The following is an 18,545-nucleotide window of genomic DNA, read 5'->3' on the forward strand; positions in this document are numbered from 1 at the left end:
GTGTGGATATAATATACAAATGGTCAGCGGCTAGCAAATTAACAAAACGTGCGGTTATTATTTTGTTAGAATTCTTGTAAGACCGCGAACCTTTCGTCTGGTAGGATAAAAAAAAATAAGACCCTCTGGCACGCTGCCCTAGCAACCGCTATTATAGAAACGACCAAATGCAGCCATCATAAGGGTAGCTTTAATTTTGTGACACTTCGCCGCAACCCATTTGATTTGCTCCATGACTATTGTCGGCTTCTTATTAATTATCAGTCACTGTCTTTGAGCCAATAAATTATCAAATTTGAACCGATACGACGTGTTCTAATAAAACCCATTCATATTACTATCAATTTTGTTCTCTTCTACCTGTTATGTTACTTTCTCAATTGTTATCAATAACACTTTTAAACGCTGTCGTGGCTTTCATAGCGTATGTGTGTTGCTTGGTTGTAGTTTATATGTTTATCATATCATATGTATTATGAATACCTATGTTACAATATTCATGGCTGAGCCTCTATTGTATATAAATAAGTATGATAATATAACAACGTATAACTTTGAATCCTTTGTTTTGCAAGTATATTATAATTTCATATTTATACATTTTACACGTCATTTATATCTTTCTTAATATCTTTGGTAAAAACAATACATAGTATATATTTAATAATAACTAAACAAAAACTTATAAAACAATAATAGTGATTTTGCAATAACTAAAATTTAAATCATTTATTTTACAATAAATTATATGTATTGCAATAAAATATGCTAACAAAATATAATGTTTAATAACTACACAATATATGTAATATATCGTTACAATATACACTGGGCCTCTCCAAGAACGTATAAAATATACGTTGGAATTAAAAAAAAAAAATTACAATAGGTATTATAATTACATTATTATCTAATTCATGTTTGCACATAATAATAACAATTATTGTACTTAACCGTTAGCGTCTTGTAATTACTTTAAACAACGCGAGCAACCGAAAAAAAATGCAATTTATATAATAAGTATTGGCGTGACAAATCTAATGGCAAACTATAATAACAACGACAATAGTAATATTATAATTATATATTATACCAACCGACACACACACTTATGAGATCAAAACGTACGTCATATTAAACTATAGAAAAAAAAAAACCATTTAGTTCAGATTCAGAATGGAGTTGATGGAAAAGTCCGTGATCGCTTTGGGTCGACGGACGGTATCCCTGTGTTGAAGGATAGTCGTGTCCAGGCACATAGAGTTTCTGTTGCTCCGGTGGCTGGACAACGTTCTGGATTGGCAGAATCCTTTGCCGCAGACGGGACACCTGAACGGTTTCTCTTTGACGTGGATGTACCTGAAGGAAAAAAAACATATAGTTATAAAAAAAAAATTCCCAATTAGTTTTGTACACGATCTTTAATTTACGACTTTAAATTATACGTAGACCCCGAGGTAAATGTTCCGAATAAAAACGTCGCGTCTTATAGTTTTAGACGGTCAGTCCATGAAGCTTGTTCTATACCAACATGACGTGCTTGTCGGAAAGTCAAAACATAATAGAAAACTACATGTGTGAGTAAATGTTATCGGCGATGAGTTAGGGCTGAGGGAAGTATATTGAAGAGCTAGGCCAGAACCAGCAGAGTAAGTTGAGCGGGTACACGAGTCCGTATTGCTTGTAGGAAAGTTATACTTTGACCGGGAATTTTAGTAGACATAATGGTCAAAACTATAAAAACTCCCTTGGCCAATCCATTCAATTAGTATTTGTTTGAAAATAATCATTACCTGTGATCTCTGAGGTGATCTTGTCTCCTGAACGCCTTGCCGCACACGTCACAGGGATATGGCCGCTCGTCGGTGTGCGTGCGTTCGTGGATTAGCAAGTTGTAAGATTTGCTGAACTCTCGTTGGCAGTACGTGCATATGTAGCGTTTTTTTGGACGGGATGACGCCTGTGAAGCTGTTCCGGCCGACTTCTTGGCACCGGCCGAGACCGGACGTCCGGTTAGGGCTGCAACGCCGCTTCCGGCACCACCGCGGCCACGGGAACGGGCGGCGGCCCGATTCATATGGTAATAGTTGACCAGCACACTACGCCATTGGTCGGGATCGCGCCAAAAGGTAGCCGGACTCAACCATGCGGACAGAGCGGCCGCCCCGGCCACCGGAACTCCCGGCGGTGGCGTGTCCGGCCTTTCCACGTCCACGATCTCCTCGTCCGTGCTGGCTGCATCGTCGGATTTACTGTACGGCGACATTTGCAAGTCGTACCGTCGAGACACCAAGTTCATAGTTGAAAACAACGATAACCTAACAAACAAAAACAAAACAACAATTTAGATTTAAAAAAAAAAACAATAATTACTTTTGTACCCTTAACATAGTACACTGTTAAACATACATACATGCGCTGCCCACTATAATAAAATTACCATGATAACTAAAAAACGTTCAACCAATGTTTAATTTTGAGAGACCACTACACTTTAAAGGGTTTTTTAAACTCTCAACTATGTAAACCGACCAAATGATATAGACATTTTTTTTCATATTTGTGTAGTTGTGAAAATTAATTTTTTTTTTCAATTGTGACGGTTCCTTATTACGGATAAATATTATATCCATTTGATTACTAACCATTTATTAAATGACAGGTTCTATAGATATACAAAATATTACGGTCGTAATGGGTATAATATAGACGAGAGGGATAAATTGTGAGCTCGTTGACAAGCCACAGTATCGTCATAACATAACATATTGTAAGCGAGTACAATAGGATACCCTTGTAAATCCCCATCCTATCTTTTCAAAATGCGCATCGTTTGTAAACCCATCTAATACACATTACAATAAAAAAAGGCCACGTAGGCACCGCTTATTATAAATATGTAGACAGTGTTCATACTCAATATACTTATCCTCACCTTACTCGTCAATCATTATGCATTAGGTATAGATACTACATCTAATATTAAAAACGAAAAATATTATAAAAACATTTTAAAAACTAAGTATATTATTTAAAAAATTTAAAGAACCACAGAGATCATGTTGTACAATATTATATAACCGCGGCGGCAAACTGGGAGAGAAATAGATTTTTGAGATGCCGTGACAGCTTTTTTTTTAACTTGCTGAAACGCAAAAATGATTGAAACGAAAAAATACATTTAAAATAAAAAATCACTTTAGATTTCGGTCAACGGTATAATTGTTAAGTTGTAACATATTTTTACATGCACGTATAAACATTTAATTGTATTATAGGTACGTACTGATTTATAGTATTTTACTAAACACCTAACTGTAAAATGAAAATGATTTCAAATCAAATAACTCTATAAGTTACTGTACTTTTTAGAAGTAAGACAATAGCCGTTGTCACAGTCATTCGATTTCACCAAATATCGTTATTATGTCTTTAACATGTTTATTAATTTATATTATAGTAATGAAAGATGTATAAAAGATTATTCATTTAGAAATCTGACGGTTGAACAACACTCGGTGAAACTAAAATAAAATAATAACTATGCGTTGCTTTGAATATTACCTTTTTTCAAGACGTGAATTGTTTTGTCTCGAGTGAGCGATGCTGTACTTGGCGCGTAAATCTATATCGGCAGTTTCCGTGTCGTCGATAGTGTGCAGAATATAAAATAAAATATTATGCACACACACGGGCGCAATAGACGTTCTAACTTTCTTCTATTGTGCGACAGATGTGTGCGAGTGTGAGCGACAACCGATGAACAGTGAGAACACTTTGTTGTTCGGACAGCGGCTAGCAGATCCTGCGTGTGATCTGTTTGACTGTTTTTTTTTTTTTTTCGTGACGTTGTACACAACTGGAGCAGCGGCGGCCTAGAACGGTATAGCTGATGCGTTTAAGGGAGCACACGAACGGGCGACCGTGGCGCGGGGGAGACTGACGAGGCGACGGTGGCGCGGACGGCCGCGTGCCCGGGCCACTCCCTGACGCGGCGGTAGGCGGCGACACCCGTTGCTGCCCGTAGCCCGCCATTGGTGCCTTGGCCGACCGACCGACCGATTTGCCGCCGTACGCCGTACACCGGTGACCGGCTGCGGGTTGCCTACCTAAACCGGCCGGGTCACCGCGTCGGTGCTCCTGCCGATGCTGCAGCCGCCACCGCCGCTCCCGCAGGGGCCTAGGGCTTCGACTACAGTGCCACACGGCTGTATCCGTGTTCACAACAATGGTTAACGCTAACTCAACGGAAACAGATATAACGTACAGGCCGCCGGTCCTTATGTCGGGTTACGTCACTGATGAACGTGTGTAATTTGAAAAGGATTTCTATACATCAAACTCGACCTATAACATCATGATGATATTGTACAGACCGTTTTTGATGTATACTGTATTCATGATTTGTGTTGTGGGACGTCACACCACATATTTATTAAGTTAAGGCATTTTTTAAAAATAAAACTTGATATTCACCTACAATTTTAATATTAACATAAAAAACACAAAAATCCATTCTGATATGTATTTAATGTTGTTTCTAATGTTTACAACCGTGTTTAACACGGTATACTTACAACCGGATTTAAAACGTGTCCAAGCTAAAATTTAAATTATTTTCATAACTACAACAATTGTTGATTAAAGTGATTGATTTTATGATATAGCATTACTGTTTTTGAACATGTAAAAAAAATGTCAATTAAAAACAATTTTATCGCTCAAATCTAGATAAAGTATCGATATTGAATTTGATATAGACGTATTGTTCTTACACTAAAACTGCTCACTTCCACAAAAAAGTGCATCTCCTAAAACATTTAACACGCAAATAAAAGTTAGTGACGTAGTGTAATTCTTATTCAGTATTCTTAATAAATATACTATCGGAATATCCACGATTCTCCGACAATATTTTACCTAGTAATAAATAATATAATTTGTTTTGTAGATTTTATACCTACCTACATCACATAACTATTTGCCACCGGCCGCGACTTGTTGTTGATGCAGTGATATCCTAATCGAAATTCATCAATTGGCATTCGCCATTTAAGAAAATTTGATAGTGTATAATATTGAATGAAATAAATCTAAACCCTAAATAATACTTACATATTTTATGTTGTCTATTAATAGTATATATTTTAACAAAAATGTGTTTAGCCAACACAATGAAAACGTTTTTTTTAGAACACAACGTATAATTTACACAAAATCTAAGACAAAATTAGTATTTATCAAAAAAATATAAGTAACCATTTTTGTTATTTTTGCAAAAACTTTGGTGTACGCAGTAATTACACATCAATTTGCCGCAGTAATTTCGTCTTATACAAATTAATAATCTTTCCGATGTCATAACATTTTGACGTCCCTTTTAAATTTTATGGCAGGGTCCAAACTATAATCCCCTTGGGGCTACCTAAATGTCATATTGTAAAAATCGTTTCTTGTTATTTACCTGTTATTCGTTAAGTTTAACTGAAAAATAAGTGTCCAAAGGAAATACACATCCAACAAGTAATAACCTATGGCATAGGACGCCGGTCTATGATGGTAAACTATTGTCAGAATAAGAACTCAATACTTAAATAACTTACTATTAATAGTACACACATTTCTAAAATGTAATGATATTTGTCTGGAATACAGTAGTAATAGGCACCTATCGAATAAAAAAGATATATGAAACAAGAATTATCATGATGGTTATTTTAAGCCTGATGGTGTTAACCTTAAAGATTCTCCCGACTCTCTCTAAGGGTCGTCAATTGTTCAGTTGCACTGCCACGCTTGTATTTTCATAAAACATAGGTATTAGTATGGATAAGAAAAACATATTAAGCATTACATCGATCCAATATTGATGCTGATTTACTATTCATTTATGGGTCATCACGGCTATACCTTGATATTATTTTACTCGAATTCTTAACGCATATTCTGACGAATAAGTGTACTTATTATTGTATGGATACTTATGCATGGTAACACACGACGCGCGCCACAATAGCCTTTAAGACGTAAGTAGGTATACATTTTGCCTTGAACGCTTATATAATTGTGTCTGAAAACCGCCCGTACAGTAATTATTACCTATTCTGTATTTTTCTTAAAATGTTATTGTCACACACGAAATTAGCTTCTGACATTGCAGTAAAATACAATCAGTAGAATATTTTACCATTTGTGTAAAATAAATAAACAAGAGTTATATATTTTCACAAATTGTATTTTAAATGTATAACTACTAGTAAGTAGTTACTGTGTATTTCAAAATCTAAATAATAAAGTTAACTGTAGTTTATTGGGTGATTTAATTAAATAAATACTAAATAGTACGGAATAATTATAGTAGGTTAGACTAAGTACTAACTAATAATTAATCATTTTTTTTTAAATTTTAAACTTCGGCTACTATAGTTATTAGCTGTTGGTTGATTTTGTTATTTATCGGTTTTTCTGGTTGGTTTTGGGTTTGGTTGGATTAGTGTAGATGTGGAACATGAGTGCTGGAGACAAAGCATTGGTCGCCGCTAAAAATCCCGGGTGCACGGGAAAACATAGTTGGTTCAATTAAAATTATGGTTAATATTATAGGGACACCATACATTTTTAGATATTTATTTAAATACCTTCGTATCCATGATTGAAAAAATGATTAATTATAAGAAAAAGCATTATTTTTGTATTCTTTTGAAATACCTTCAACTTTTACTGAACCGGAAAACTAACTAGTAAAAAAATAAATTTTTAAAAATTAGTAAAATGTTTTCTAGTGTCGGTTTAAGAGTGAAAACATTTCCTACTTTTTTAGTGTCTTGGTTTTAGGAGCTGAAAATGATTTCCATCTTAGGATTATCTTAGGTTACCCGGTTTCTGACCCGGTTCTGAACCCGTTTAGACCCCTATCCAAAGTACTTATTCCATCTTATATTATTTTAACAGTTAATTAGATATATTTTCAGTATGTAACATATTTATTGTATTTTTTACACGGTTTGTTACAAACTATTCTACTATTTTATAAAAACTAAAATGGTTTAAAAAATAACATTTAAATGAAAAGTAGCGCTTATGTAATTAGCAAGCCACTAGCTTCTTTAAAGTAAAAACTTTATAGTCACAAACTAGAACTTACTGACTAATACCCCGTAAACATTTTAATAATTTACACTTAATACATTCATTTAAGTTTTATTCTTGGTTGAAACTACCATTGACTACCATTAAACTACCCTATTTCAAAATTATTTAAAAAACCTAATACAATTTTATAGATAAATTGGTACAGTTATTGAGTTATACATAAGAGTTTCTATAAAAATGACAATAATAATATTAATTAGGTACCATACAAACCGATAACTCAGATCTTACAATTAATTAATAATGATGAGATAATATTATAAAAATAAATAAGTAATAAAATCAAACGTATTAAGATACACGTTGTGTTACACAACACACTTAGGTTTTAGTTGTTTTTGAATATTTAATTAGAACTATTGAAGAATGTAACGGTCATTATAATTAGTTCGATAATTGTAAAAAGAAAAAACAGCCGCATTTATCATTTCAATATTTAGGATTATGATTTGAATAATAATCTGTAGGTCGATTACTTACACATATTTTATGTAAATAGGTACTTATTGCACATCATTTTAATGTATAGACTTCACAACTATAAAAATAACTTTTTTTTTATGTATTATTTAATGTAATATCTAAGATTTTTTTTAATTGTCAATTAGATATGAATTCCTTGTATAAATGTACAATTCATCTCACATCTTAAACCTTGATAGTTTTAATATAACGAATAACTAAGATCTAAATTAATATTAATTACATTTAGAGCTATATAAACAAATTTAAATTTAACTAAATTTTAACCTTTTAAACAAATAACAAATAATTATTACTTTCCGTCATTTGTTTTGTCTACGCCGTGTATAAACTATACGTATTAATAATAGATACCTAATTCTGTAACACTTGGTTATGAAAGAATGATTTAATTTGTTTAAGGAACAATTTTCCCATACTAAAAATTGTATTCTTGGAATAATACTAGTATGAAATAATGAGGGGAATCAGGTTGTAGATTTAATTATAATAGTGATTATTACTATGTTGATTACCCGTTATACAAAACGATAACAACTATTATCATTATTATCTATTAACACGATAGATAATAAAATATTCACAGTATTTTTCTACGTTAACTTTATTGCACTTTATATATAAAAAAAAGACTATACTATTACCGTGATTTCATTTCTATGGCAAGGTTTCCCAAGAATGTGTTAATAAGACTATAATATTTAAAAAATTATCCTAAAAGAAGTTTCGTGTCATAGTAAAACTAAAACAACAGTAGGTATACACTGTGTGCCGCAATCCATTGCAGTTTCGCACATAATCATCTTCAAAATTAAGCAATTTGTGTAACGAGAGTTTTTCATAATTGATGTAATGTAAAAATTCAAGACACACAGCTCACACGCGGCGTTAATCATGTGAAACGTGATAGCGCAGTATTTTTGAGTATGATATAATTATGACAAATTACCAATGGTCCGTAAAAAAAAAAATATATATATATATATAAATAAAAACAGTTATAAATGTTACAGTAGATATAATGTCGTTTAAAGCCCAAATACCGCTAATGCGGTAACCTACAAAAGAATCATAAAGTTATATTTAGCATCAATCTTCTGAAAAAAAAGTCAGATAGGAATAATTGGATAATACTATTCTGCAGAGGGTCTAAAGTTTTTCTTCGTTTACTGCTTGGTGGGCAACAAAATACTCTAGAAATCGCTAAGTATAAATCTCACAAGGAGCTATGAGGAGTTTTACGTAATTGTATACTTTCTACAAGCCCCTACTGTCTATATAATGTACCAGTGTTATTCAAACATTAACAAAAAATATAGTTGCTTATCTAATTAAAGAAATTAAATAAGCAGGGTTATTCAAATTTCATATAACGTGTTACATTACAATATCATGTTATTTATTAGGTACATGAAATATAAATAATACTGTACAGGCCTGTAAGTTGGAAGTGTACCTATTTGCCCAGGATAGCAATTTGTTTAGTACATTAAGAAGGCAGTAGGTACCTTTTTATAGATATATATGGAGTAGCTACGAAAAAATATAATTACATATTATATGTGAAGACTCAAATTGTTTGAAGAAGGAATTTGCTTAAATTAGTGAATGGCTATTGAATTCAGAAAAATAACATTTAAAATCACAATAGGCATCTAAATTGATAATTTTAGATTTTGGAGAAATTGTAGAAAAAATTTGTTCGTAATGAAAATACTAAATAATGACTTGAAGTGTAAAAATGATTTTGAATGAGTTAGAAAGTTCAAGAAAAATAATTGTAAAATCTGTACTTACATTGAAATTTTATACTGAACGTCGTAATATGAGGTAATTTTTAATCAGATAAACAAATTTGTTGAAAATATAAAATTTATAATAATGTGTTTTAATAAAATAATGGTTGGGTGTATTTTAAGCAAACAAATATTTACACTAGTCTCTTAAAGTTTTTAATAAAGATAAATTTGAAATTAAAATTTTGGAAAACATAAAAATTAGGATTTTTTTTGAAAGAAAATTATTTTACAGAAACTATAAATGTAAGTGCTTTTATTATATATTATTGATAGAACCAGTGATCGATGGGTTCCACACTCTGGGCATATTAACTTTTGTGTATACATTTTGTGACTTTCGAGTAGTTTGTTTTTCATATATATTTATACATAAAACAAACTACCCGTAAGTTACAAAATAAAGCAACAAACCACACACAATATGAACAGTATAATAATTTAGAAAGATATATTTTTCAACCTATTGTTCGCGTATAACCGCGGTTGTCTAGAATAGTGTAGCATATTATTATTATTTTTTTTTTTTGGGCCGGACACCCGGGTAGTTATAAGTTAAACGTAAGAATATTAAAATATAAAACAATAATAATTGTCACCGTGTAATATGTGCACGTTTTAGACGACTTTGTCCGTATAATAATAATTTTGTATTGTCTTAAACCGGCGGCGGCGGAGTTGTGATATACAATATTATGGTCGTTTGTGTTTTAGAAGTCACCGCCTCGTGCTGTACCCGTTGCTGCAGCAAATAATATTAGCGTTTATCGTTGATGTGTGTAACATACTGCACAGTACACGGAGGTCAGTCATTGTATGTACGTTTACGATAAAACAACCCTCGGGGCAGGTTTTGTTTTTAATTACAGGGTAAGCTGAGCGCGGATGACACACGACCGAGACCGTGGAGGCGTCAAACCGTATCATTAAACCAAAGCAAAGGCTGTATCAAACGTTATATTATACTCTGTTATATTATATTATATTGTTATTATGTGCGTGATTGGGCGGCTTACACGAAGTATACACGCACAGCGTCGTGTATAGGGATGGTTTTTTCTTTAGCTTTTTTTCTTCTTATGTATACTATATTACTACGTATGTACCTTCCTTCCCTAGGTTTACATTTTAGTGGGGGTGTATGTGTGCGCGCGGCGGGGTTGACCGAATTTCACGGATATCAGCGTCGGACCAATAGGAGCACACTACAAAAACCACCCTCGCTTTCAACCCTTAAACCGTGGCCCAAGGCGCAGCCGTATACAGTCACCACCGGACAACCGACCACCGCTCACCGTCTTGCGAGTGTCCTAGTTTACTGCCGTGTAAGACCTCTGCAAATCTACACTCTACAGACAACCGACAACTGAACTTTTCTTTAAAGCCAAATCGACCACTAATCATACAAGGTACGTGCCATCCGTTTTTACATTAAAGAAATACCTATTTTGTTTTTAAGTCGAGTTTTTACCCATGTGCATGTGAAAGTGTGATATTAAATTTTTTAGCAAAGTGGCGCAAATTTAATACTATAGAATTATTTATGTAGGTTCATATAATATAAAGTTATACTGTGCTCTGTCATTAACACGCGGGAAAAGCATTTTAGTCACGTTTAGAAACTGTACGGTGATACTCCCTCCTTAATAGTAATATCTAATCACGTATCTTAGGATGCATGTTATACAGCAAAGCGGCCCATCCAATAATATTGTTTTTGTAGGTCAATCTGCCAACAGTAAAACAAAATAACTAACTAAATATTGTTCTCAATAATTTGTATGCTTAATTCTGATGTATCTTAGAACCTATGTGTAGAGCGTTCTAACATTAATGTAACATTTTTCATTCAATATTAATTTCACTATTGTGTTAAACATATATGTTTCTGCTTTAAAATAATTCATAATATTATAATTTAATTTCTTATCAACACAGAATTAAAACCTCAAAGAGTACTGTCAATAGTCGATGATGAAATATTTTTTTCCCACTATATAAATCATATTTTAGCCTTCGATGCAAATTTAAAATGGTATTATAGTTTTATAATAATGTTTTTGCCATTTTTCTTCTTGCGCCAAATTGCAATATTTCTTTTGAATATGATTTTAGTTTTTACCACTGCCAAATGTATAAGCTACTAGGTTCAAACTACAATAGTCGTTTCAAAACCATTGTAATCACTTCTGTCAGTTTGTGCTTATGTTTTTTTTTAAACTTAAAAATATAAAACCATCAATTGTTATGGATGTGACGTCTCGCGTTTCTGATTTTAACAAAACACGTCCAACATTTTTATGTGTAATATATGAAAATCGTTAATTAGATTTCCCATTTGTAAAAGAAAACCGCATAAACATATTAGTTACAAGAATACCGGAATCGGATTTAACTTATAAGAAACCCATGTAGGACGATTGCTGCCCCCTCCTAAGGAGTAGATACGAGAATATATATAAAACTATAATTTCGTTCAAGGGTATTACTGTTGGCCGCAAAGGGAGCACGTTAATTCTACCAACGAGTTAACGTTTTACAAAACTGTATATTATCCGTAATTTTGCGTTTAGGACCTTTTTTTTTCTTTTCCAGAGATAATAACAACAACTATCCCCTTATAAATATACTTTCAGTGCGATTTTAAACCGATTGACGATTAGCGGGTCCATCGAATACGAAACACGAAATTCACCGTTACCCGCCTTAATCGGGATGCGTACCTCATAATCATAGTAAACTGAATACCCACTCGTTCCCAAACCTCGGCGCGTTTACATTCTAAACGGGCGATATTAAATAACCTTTCATAATATGTAAAACTCCTCCCAATATCTATTTTAAAAACTACCCAACCCTTTTCCACCCGGATCATTACGAATCCTGCGCGTAACCCCAGCAGCAGGTAGCACTTAATGTACCTGATATAACTCATGTAATTACTTTAATTTTCTAGATGTTGGCCACCGAAGAATCGTTGAGGTTCGCCTCCAGGTTCGGTCTGCTGGATAATATTCCTCAGCTGTACGTGGACACCGTGTGGGCGAGATTTCATCAGCCCGGGGCGTTCGTCCTAGGCGGCGGCGCCATAGAGGCCTCTTCCCAAATGGAAGGGTACGCGAGGGCTATGGCTCTTTCGAGGAACGTCCAGAAACAGATGACCGTTACGGCCGGCGGTAAGCCCAAAAAGCGATACATATGCGATTACTGTGACCGGGAATTTAGCAAGTCCTACAATCTGCTCATACACGTCCGCACTCACACCGACGAACGGCCTTACCCTTGCGACGTTTGCGGCAAGGCTTTCCGCAGACAGGATCATCTAAGAGACCATAAGTAAGTGACTTTTAAACCAGGTTTTACTGTGCGGTTTCGACAACACGTGATACCGTCTTTTGAGATTGTGAATGTTTAAAACATATGCTAAATTGTATTTTTGTTCGACAGATACGTTCACATGAAGGACAAGCCTTTTTCGTGCGAATCTTGTGGAAAGGGATTTTGTCAAATGCGAACGCTAGTGAGCCACAGGAAAAACGCGCAGTGCCAATGGTATCAGTACCAAAGACATCAAGCCATGGCCACCCAACTAGCCGCCCCTCCTATGGTCACCGAAAACCTTACAGACTTCAGTATACGAACGTTACTGGGCATCGATAACGACAGCAATTAGGCGATAATATATTAATACCTACCTGTGCTTTTTTGTGTTATAATTAAAAAATGTAAAATTTTTAAAATCAACATTTTGTAAATACGTTATTTTATTTGTACTATATCATAAATATTATTATACAAGTAATATTTGAATCTTTGCATGTAATATATAAATAAATGTTTAGTGATGTTAAATTAATACCTAAATATTATATCGTATTACTTTTATGTATAATCAAAAAATCCTTTTGTTCCATTCAAACTGCAACAAAAAAATTAAAACAAAATATGAAAATTCATAAGGTTAAAGTATTATTTTCTACAATTAGTTTGTAGAAAGCTCTATTTGTACGAAGGGTTACTGATGAATCCAGTTATGTCTACATTATATATGACTTTCAACGATTTATAGTTTGGAAAATATAGTGAGTATTTCTGTAATTTAGAAAAAAACATTTTTGACATAAATAAATAAATTAGGTACAATAAAAAACCCATATTGAAGTTTTCATTTACACTTTATGGTGAGATGTTGGAGGTTTACCATAAGTTGACATAAGTTGGTTTAGTTGTAATTAGTGTAGTTGTAACTTGTATAGTTTCATTTTCGTCCCATTGAACTACTACTGCTACTACGAAACGGTACTAACACACTGCTAGATATAGAAAGCAATAATAATTAGGTGCCGAATGACATTAAACACACACAGACCATTGACAAACCTATTATCCAATGTGGGCTGTGGCCGTTCGTTTTAACAACAAATGACTCTAGCAGGCTTTGTGATAGGATTTACCTTTAACAACGGTAGCCCCGTTAAAATTGTATATATTTTAACAGTAGTTGGTTAAATTAAATTATAAAACCTGGTTATTATGGTTTATCCAACTAGAATGGAACTAGAATGAGGTAAATCAAGATTTAAATCAGTTATGAGGTAGGGTAGCCGATGCAAAATAGTTAGGATTAGTAACGAGTTGAGAATTTGAAGAGGATAATGTAACACTCTTTACATAAAATATACTTAAATAGTTATAACGGTTTATTTTTTTTAAAAATAGTAAACTAATTATTTAAAAAAATATATTATTCCATCATCGTTTGTAATAAGTTCCTTTCTTTCTTATAATATTATCATCAATTCCGCTGCAACGCATTACGCGTAAATGTAATTTATGTATAGTAAATATGTAAAAATCTATAAACCTTTGGCGGCAAATCCATATGATTCGGCGAGTGTTTATTAGATAGCCCAACTATAATTAGAAGGTTATCGATAGTGTGTATAGAATCTTAATAAAATTTGATTACATTATTTTCTTTAAAATGTGTTTTTATTAAATGTCATCATCAATCGTTATAGTCCGAAACGGCTATTAGTTTTTATTCGTTTGATTTAGGTTATCACTGGCGCATGGTATAATATATATTGTACAGTTTTTTTGGTTACTTGATAAAAAAAAATATAATTATTTTGACTATTGTAAAATCTGTCTTCCTGATGGATATAAAATTAGTTTCGGCCTCACTATGTGTTGCGGTACCTATTTAATTTATCGGCTATAAACACCCTAACACGGTTGTCAGACTCGTTGACAATAATACAGAAGGTAGATGAAAAAAAATGGTCACGGTTCAACCCTTTGGAAATGTAAAGATTTTTTGTGCCCATGACCCCATTTAAGTAACATTTTGTATTGTTGGCCTATGCGGTACCTTGAAGTGTCTGTAAAAACTAAACAAATATAAATAAAATATATAATATTAGGTGTGATATCGAAGAAAATGGCTTAATGTTTGTTATTTTTATTTTGCATTCATATTTGAAAATTTATATTAACTAAATAAGTGAACAGATTTGTTATAAATGTTAATTATTATTATTTTTATCGTTGACTTTATAAATATACGTTTTAAGGAAGCATATCGCACAATATATTTATGCATACGTTTCAGTTAATTAAAATATTATTTTATTAAGTTTATCGTATAAAATAAGATAAAAATAATACAGATTATATGAGCTAGAAGAGGGTTGGATAGGTATAAGCCTAGGATGGGAAATTTAAAAGTAACCCAGAAAATTAAAAAAATATCCATTTTATTTATTATGAGACACAAACGTAATAATATACTGTTAACTGTGAATAATCTATACACCCACCTTCCTAAAATGTCGTTAATGCCCTTTAGCTTTTATTTTTATTATATTATAAATTCAAAATCATTAATACTTATACAAATTAAATACTATACTTAGTATTTAAAGGAACTTAAAGTACTGAAAATACCAACGTATTACAAATAATAATATATAAATGTATTCAGTATTTTTCTACAATTAAATTTGTGACTGCGTTATTTATCTATTCACGTTCTGGTAATATGTTTAAATAGACCATAGTTAAAGCATTTAGAGCCGATATTAAGGGATATAATATAAATATGTTATATCCCAATTTTTCTATACATTGTGGAAATTTGATAAATCTTATTATAAATACTGGCCTCACATACTTGACCCATGCAAAGCAGTTTTGATGGGGAACAAATTGTAATTTATCCTATAGAAATAACTATTAAAGCCTGACAAAAAAAAAGGCAATCAATAAAGTATCCTCATTACTGTGTTAATAAGTATACACTATAATGCAAACTCTAAATTAAGTTTTTTACTATATTTTACTTCTTTTTTTTTTTTTTTTTTCTTTATTAATAATACAAAACAATCTATACAATATATATGTACAATAAGTTTTTTTTTTTGTTTTTTTATCTATATTACAAGGCTTGAATATCGTGAGGAGGAAGCCACCCATTGGTAACACCTCTATTTTTTACTTCTTAAAAAGAGAAAAGTGGCGTCCTCTTAAACATCCTTAATTAAATTTATCAATTTCCTATGCCTACGAGTGAACATTTATTTTGCCGTTTCTCGCTCGTCCATAACAGCTTTTTAACTATTTAGTCTAACTACCATAATGTATATAAAACACCGAAATGATGAAAACTATAGCGTTGGAACATAAAAAAAAGACAAATAATGATTGTTTATTGTCAATTAGTAAACACCATTTCAATCGATCCCGCCCTGTTGTGCGTTTATTTTTAACGTAAAATTGTATTATACAATTTTAATATATTTTTTAACTAAGACACCCGTTGATGTTATAACGCCAAAAGGAAAAGGTGCGTCCTATGCCGATGACAAATATCGTCAAACAATGGAGCGAAATAATTCGATTGTCCGCACCGCGAGATTGTATAAACAATATATATAACAAGACGTTCAGCAGGAGTTTAGACGGTTGCTTGAATATTCAAACTAATCGACCTTCTCGGTATGCGGACCAACAACTCCTCGCTGGTTTGGCCGCCGGCAAATTTCCGCATATCCCTCGCTCGTCGGGCACTGTGATGAGGTAAAGTTTTGATTTTGGAGCGTATCAAAGAAGAATATCATATGCCCCCAGAGATGGTTTGTTATTTGGCTTTTTCGTTTTGCCATGCAAAGCAGCCGCCGAGGTCGCGAGTAAATTGCTTCTCACAACAGCCGCAGGCAACGAATTACATTATTGTGTACTGTATATGATGGTGATATATTGAAATTCCTACTAACAAGAAAGCGATCTTCCCCTCTGCTGTTACTGCGCAGCACTGGTCTTGTTTCATAATATATACTGAAATATTTAAAACTACACAGTTAAGATAGTCACAAACAGAAACTATAACGTTTCATAAACCTTCACAAAATTCTATCAAGTAGGTATAATTTATTAAAAAATCATACTAATAATTTAAACAAATATTGAAAATCGAAATGAGATCTAACTTTTTTTAATAATAGAAGTATAATACAAATTTCCACAAAGGGTATAAAGTCTACTACTTTAACCTTTATGATTAATTTTTAAACCGATGACTTAATTTGAAAAATTTAGTATCACGGAAAAAATAGATAATTAGAATAAACTATGAGACAAGGACAAAATATATTTAATATTTATATTAGGAATAACTAAATAAATAGTTCAAGCAACTATACATTTAGTTCGACCAATTAAATATTTAGTTAACCTAATTATTTATTTATATATTCCAACTATTAGTTGGTCAACCTACGTATGTTTTTCGCGTGAGAAGTTATAAGTTACGGTTTTTGTAAGTATTTGTATTAGTATATCATAGAGCTAACTGTCTGTATTTTAAAATAAAAAATAAATAATCATTTAGTGAAAAGCATAGCATACATGTGTAGCATAGCCAAAATGTATTTTACAAGAACAATAGAAATACTTTACTCGGGACCCACTTCTAATTACAATTTTAACTACCCATTTAACAAATTAATTAATAATATAAGTACAAAATAAATGTTGTATAAAATTAGTTACGATTACAAAAGCTACGCCGTCAATGTACAATGTATGCAACACATACACAGGGGCCCTAACTAGTGTGTTACTAACTTATACTAAATTAAGAACATTGAATTTTAGTATTTACTATTTTTGTCGCCTTGTTAAATATTTAAACAAAACTATTCGAATAAAAGTATCTGAATATTTGTTTTTTCTTCGAATACTATTCTGAATCCTTTTTTTTATTATTCAATAAAAGAAAATATTTGAATACACATTCTGCATACATTTATTTAGTATTTTGATCAGCTTTAGAATATATATATATATATACATTTTTGTTTTGTATTAGTATTTAAAACCGTATAAAGATATAATAAATATCTTTAATAATAACTTTAATAGATTATGTAAGAACTGGATTTTTTAATTTGTTTTATGTAAAAAAAATACCTTTTTTGTATTGTTAATAACATTTAAGTTTAAATTTATTTGTTACAAAAATACTGACTGTTTAAACAAAAACTATTTCTATTAGTAGAGACCAACAAATTATTATACTTTTACAGAATTGATATTGGGCCAGCTTAAGTTTCACAATTTTATCACAGCGAAAGAACTTTTTATTACCAAAACGACTTTACCTCATAGACAAATTTGTATAATACTCTGAAGCTTACACAAATTAATCTAAAAATAAATTGACATGGCCGAAATTCATTGAAACCATTTTTTATTAATTATTGCCTATAGTATAAACTCCTTTTAAACCGCCCGCTTTCAATATCCTTAACCTAAGTACGTAGAGCCATGAAAATTTAATATTTTGGTAATACTATAAAAGAAAAATCGTTTTATTACAACATCTGTATATGTTTTACCGTGTTTTTTGCTTTTTTTTGTGACCAGCTACGCTATGTTTCTTAAAGATGGATATTTATGAAAAGTTTTAAAAATTCAACCACTTATAATAGTAAACTATACGTCCATAAATAATTTATTAATAACCTAATAATTGATTTTCTCACATAATTTGGTATAGCGGCGGCGGCTTAACGATTAATATTGATTTAATAAACTAGTTTTTAAAGTTCT

General features: G+C 32.0%; 2 protein-coding genes across 3 annotated transcripts; one reads left to right on the forward strand and one right to left on the reverse strand.

The window, feature by feature from the left end:
• Nucleotides 1–839: 839 nt before the first annotated feature.
• LOC126835682 (protein bowel-like) lies at nt 840–3,919 on the reverse strand. 2 transcript variants are annotated; one of them, XM_050568425.1, is made up of 3 exons: nt 3,565–3,919; nt 1,794–2,318; nt 840–1,359 (listed from the first exon to the last, which is right to left on the reverse strand). In XM_050568425.1, exons 2-3 carry the CDS (start codon nt 2,297–2,299, stop codon nt 1,161–1,163), a joined length of 705 nt encoding a protein of 234 aa, XP_050424382.1. In that variant the 5' UTR covers nt 2,300–2,318; nt 3,565–3,919; the 3' UTR covers nt 840–1,160. The 2 variants fall into 2 exon arrangements, with proteins under 2 accessions (XP_050424382.1, XP_050424383.1); XM_050568426.1 differs by lacking the exon at nt 3,565–3,919 and adding an exon at nt 3,366–3,420.
• Nucleotides 3,920–10,718: 6,799 nt separating this feature from the next.
• Nucleotides 10,719–13,104, forward strand: LOC126835892 (protein sister of odd and bowel-like). Its single transcript, XM_050568754.1, has 3 exons — nt 10,719–10,840; nt 12,388–12,767; nt 12,879–13,104. The coding sequence occupies exons 2-3, from the start codon at nt 12,388–12,390 to the stop codon at nt 13,102–13,104; spliced, it is 606 nt and encodes a 201-aa protein (XP_050424711.1). The 5' UTR covers nt 10,719–10,840.
• Nucleotides 13,105–18,545: the final 5,441 nt, after the last annotated feature.

Source organism: Adelges cooleyi, unplaced genomic scaffold, assembly GCF_023614345.1.
Source record: "Adelges cooleyi isolate 19-005CV unplaced genomic scaffold, UGA_ACOO_1.1 ACOO_flye_CR_arks_rails_tigmint_CR_PRNA_23, whole genome shotgun sequence".
Taxonomy (NCBI): domain Eukaryota; kingdom Metazoa; phylum Arthropoda; class Insecta; order Hemiptera; family Adelgidae; genus Adelges; species Adelges cooleyi.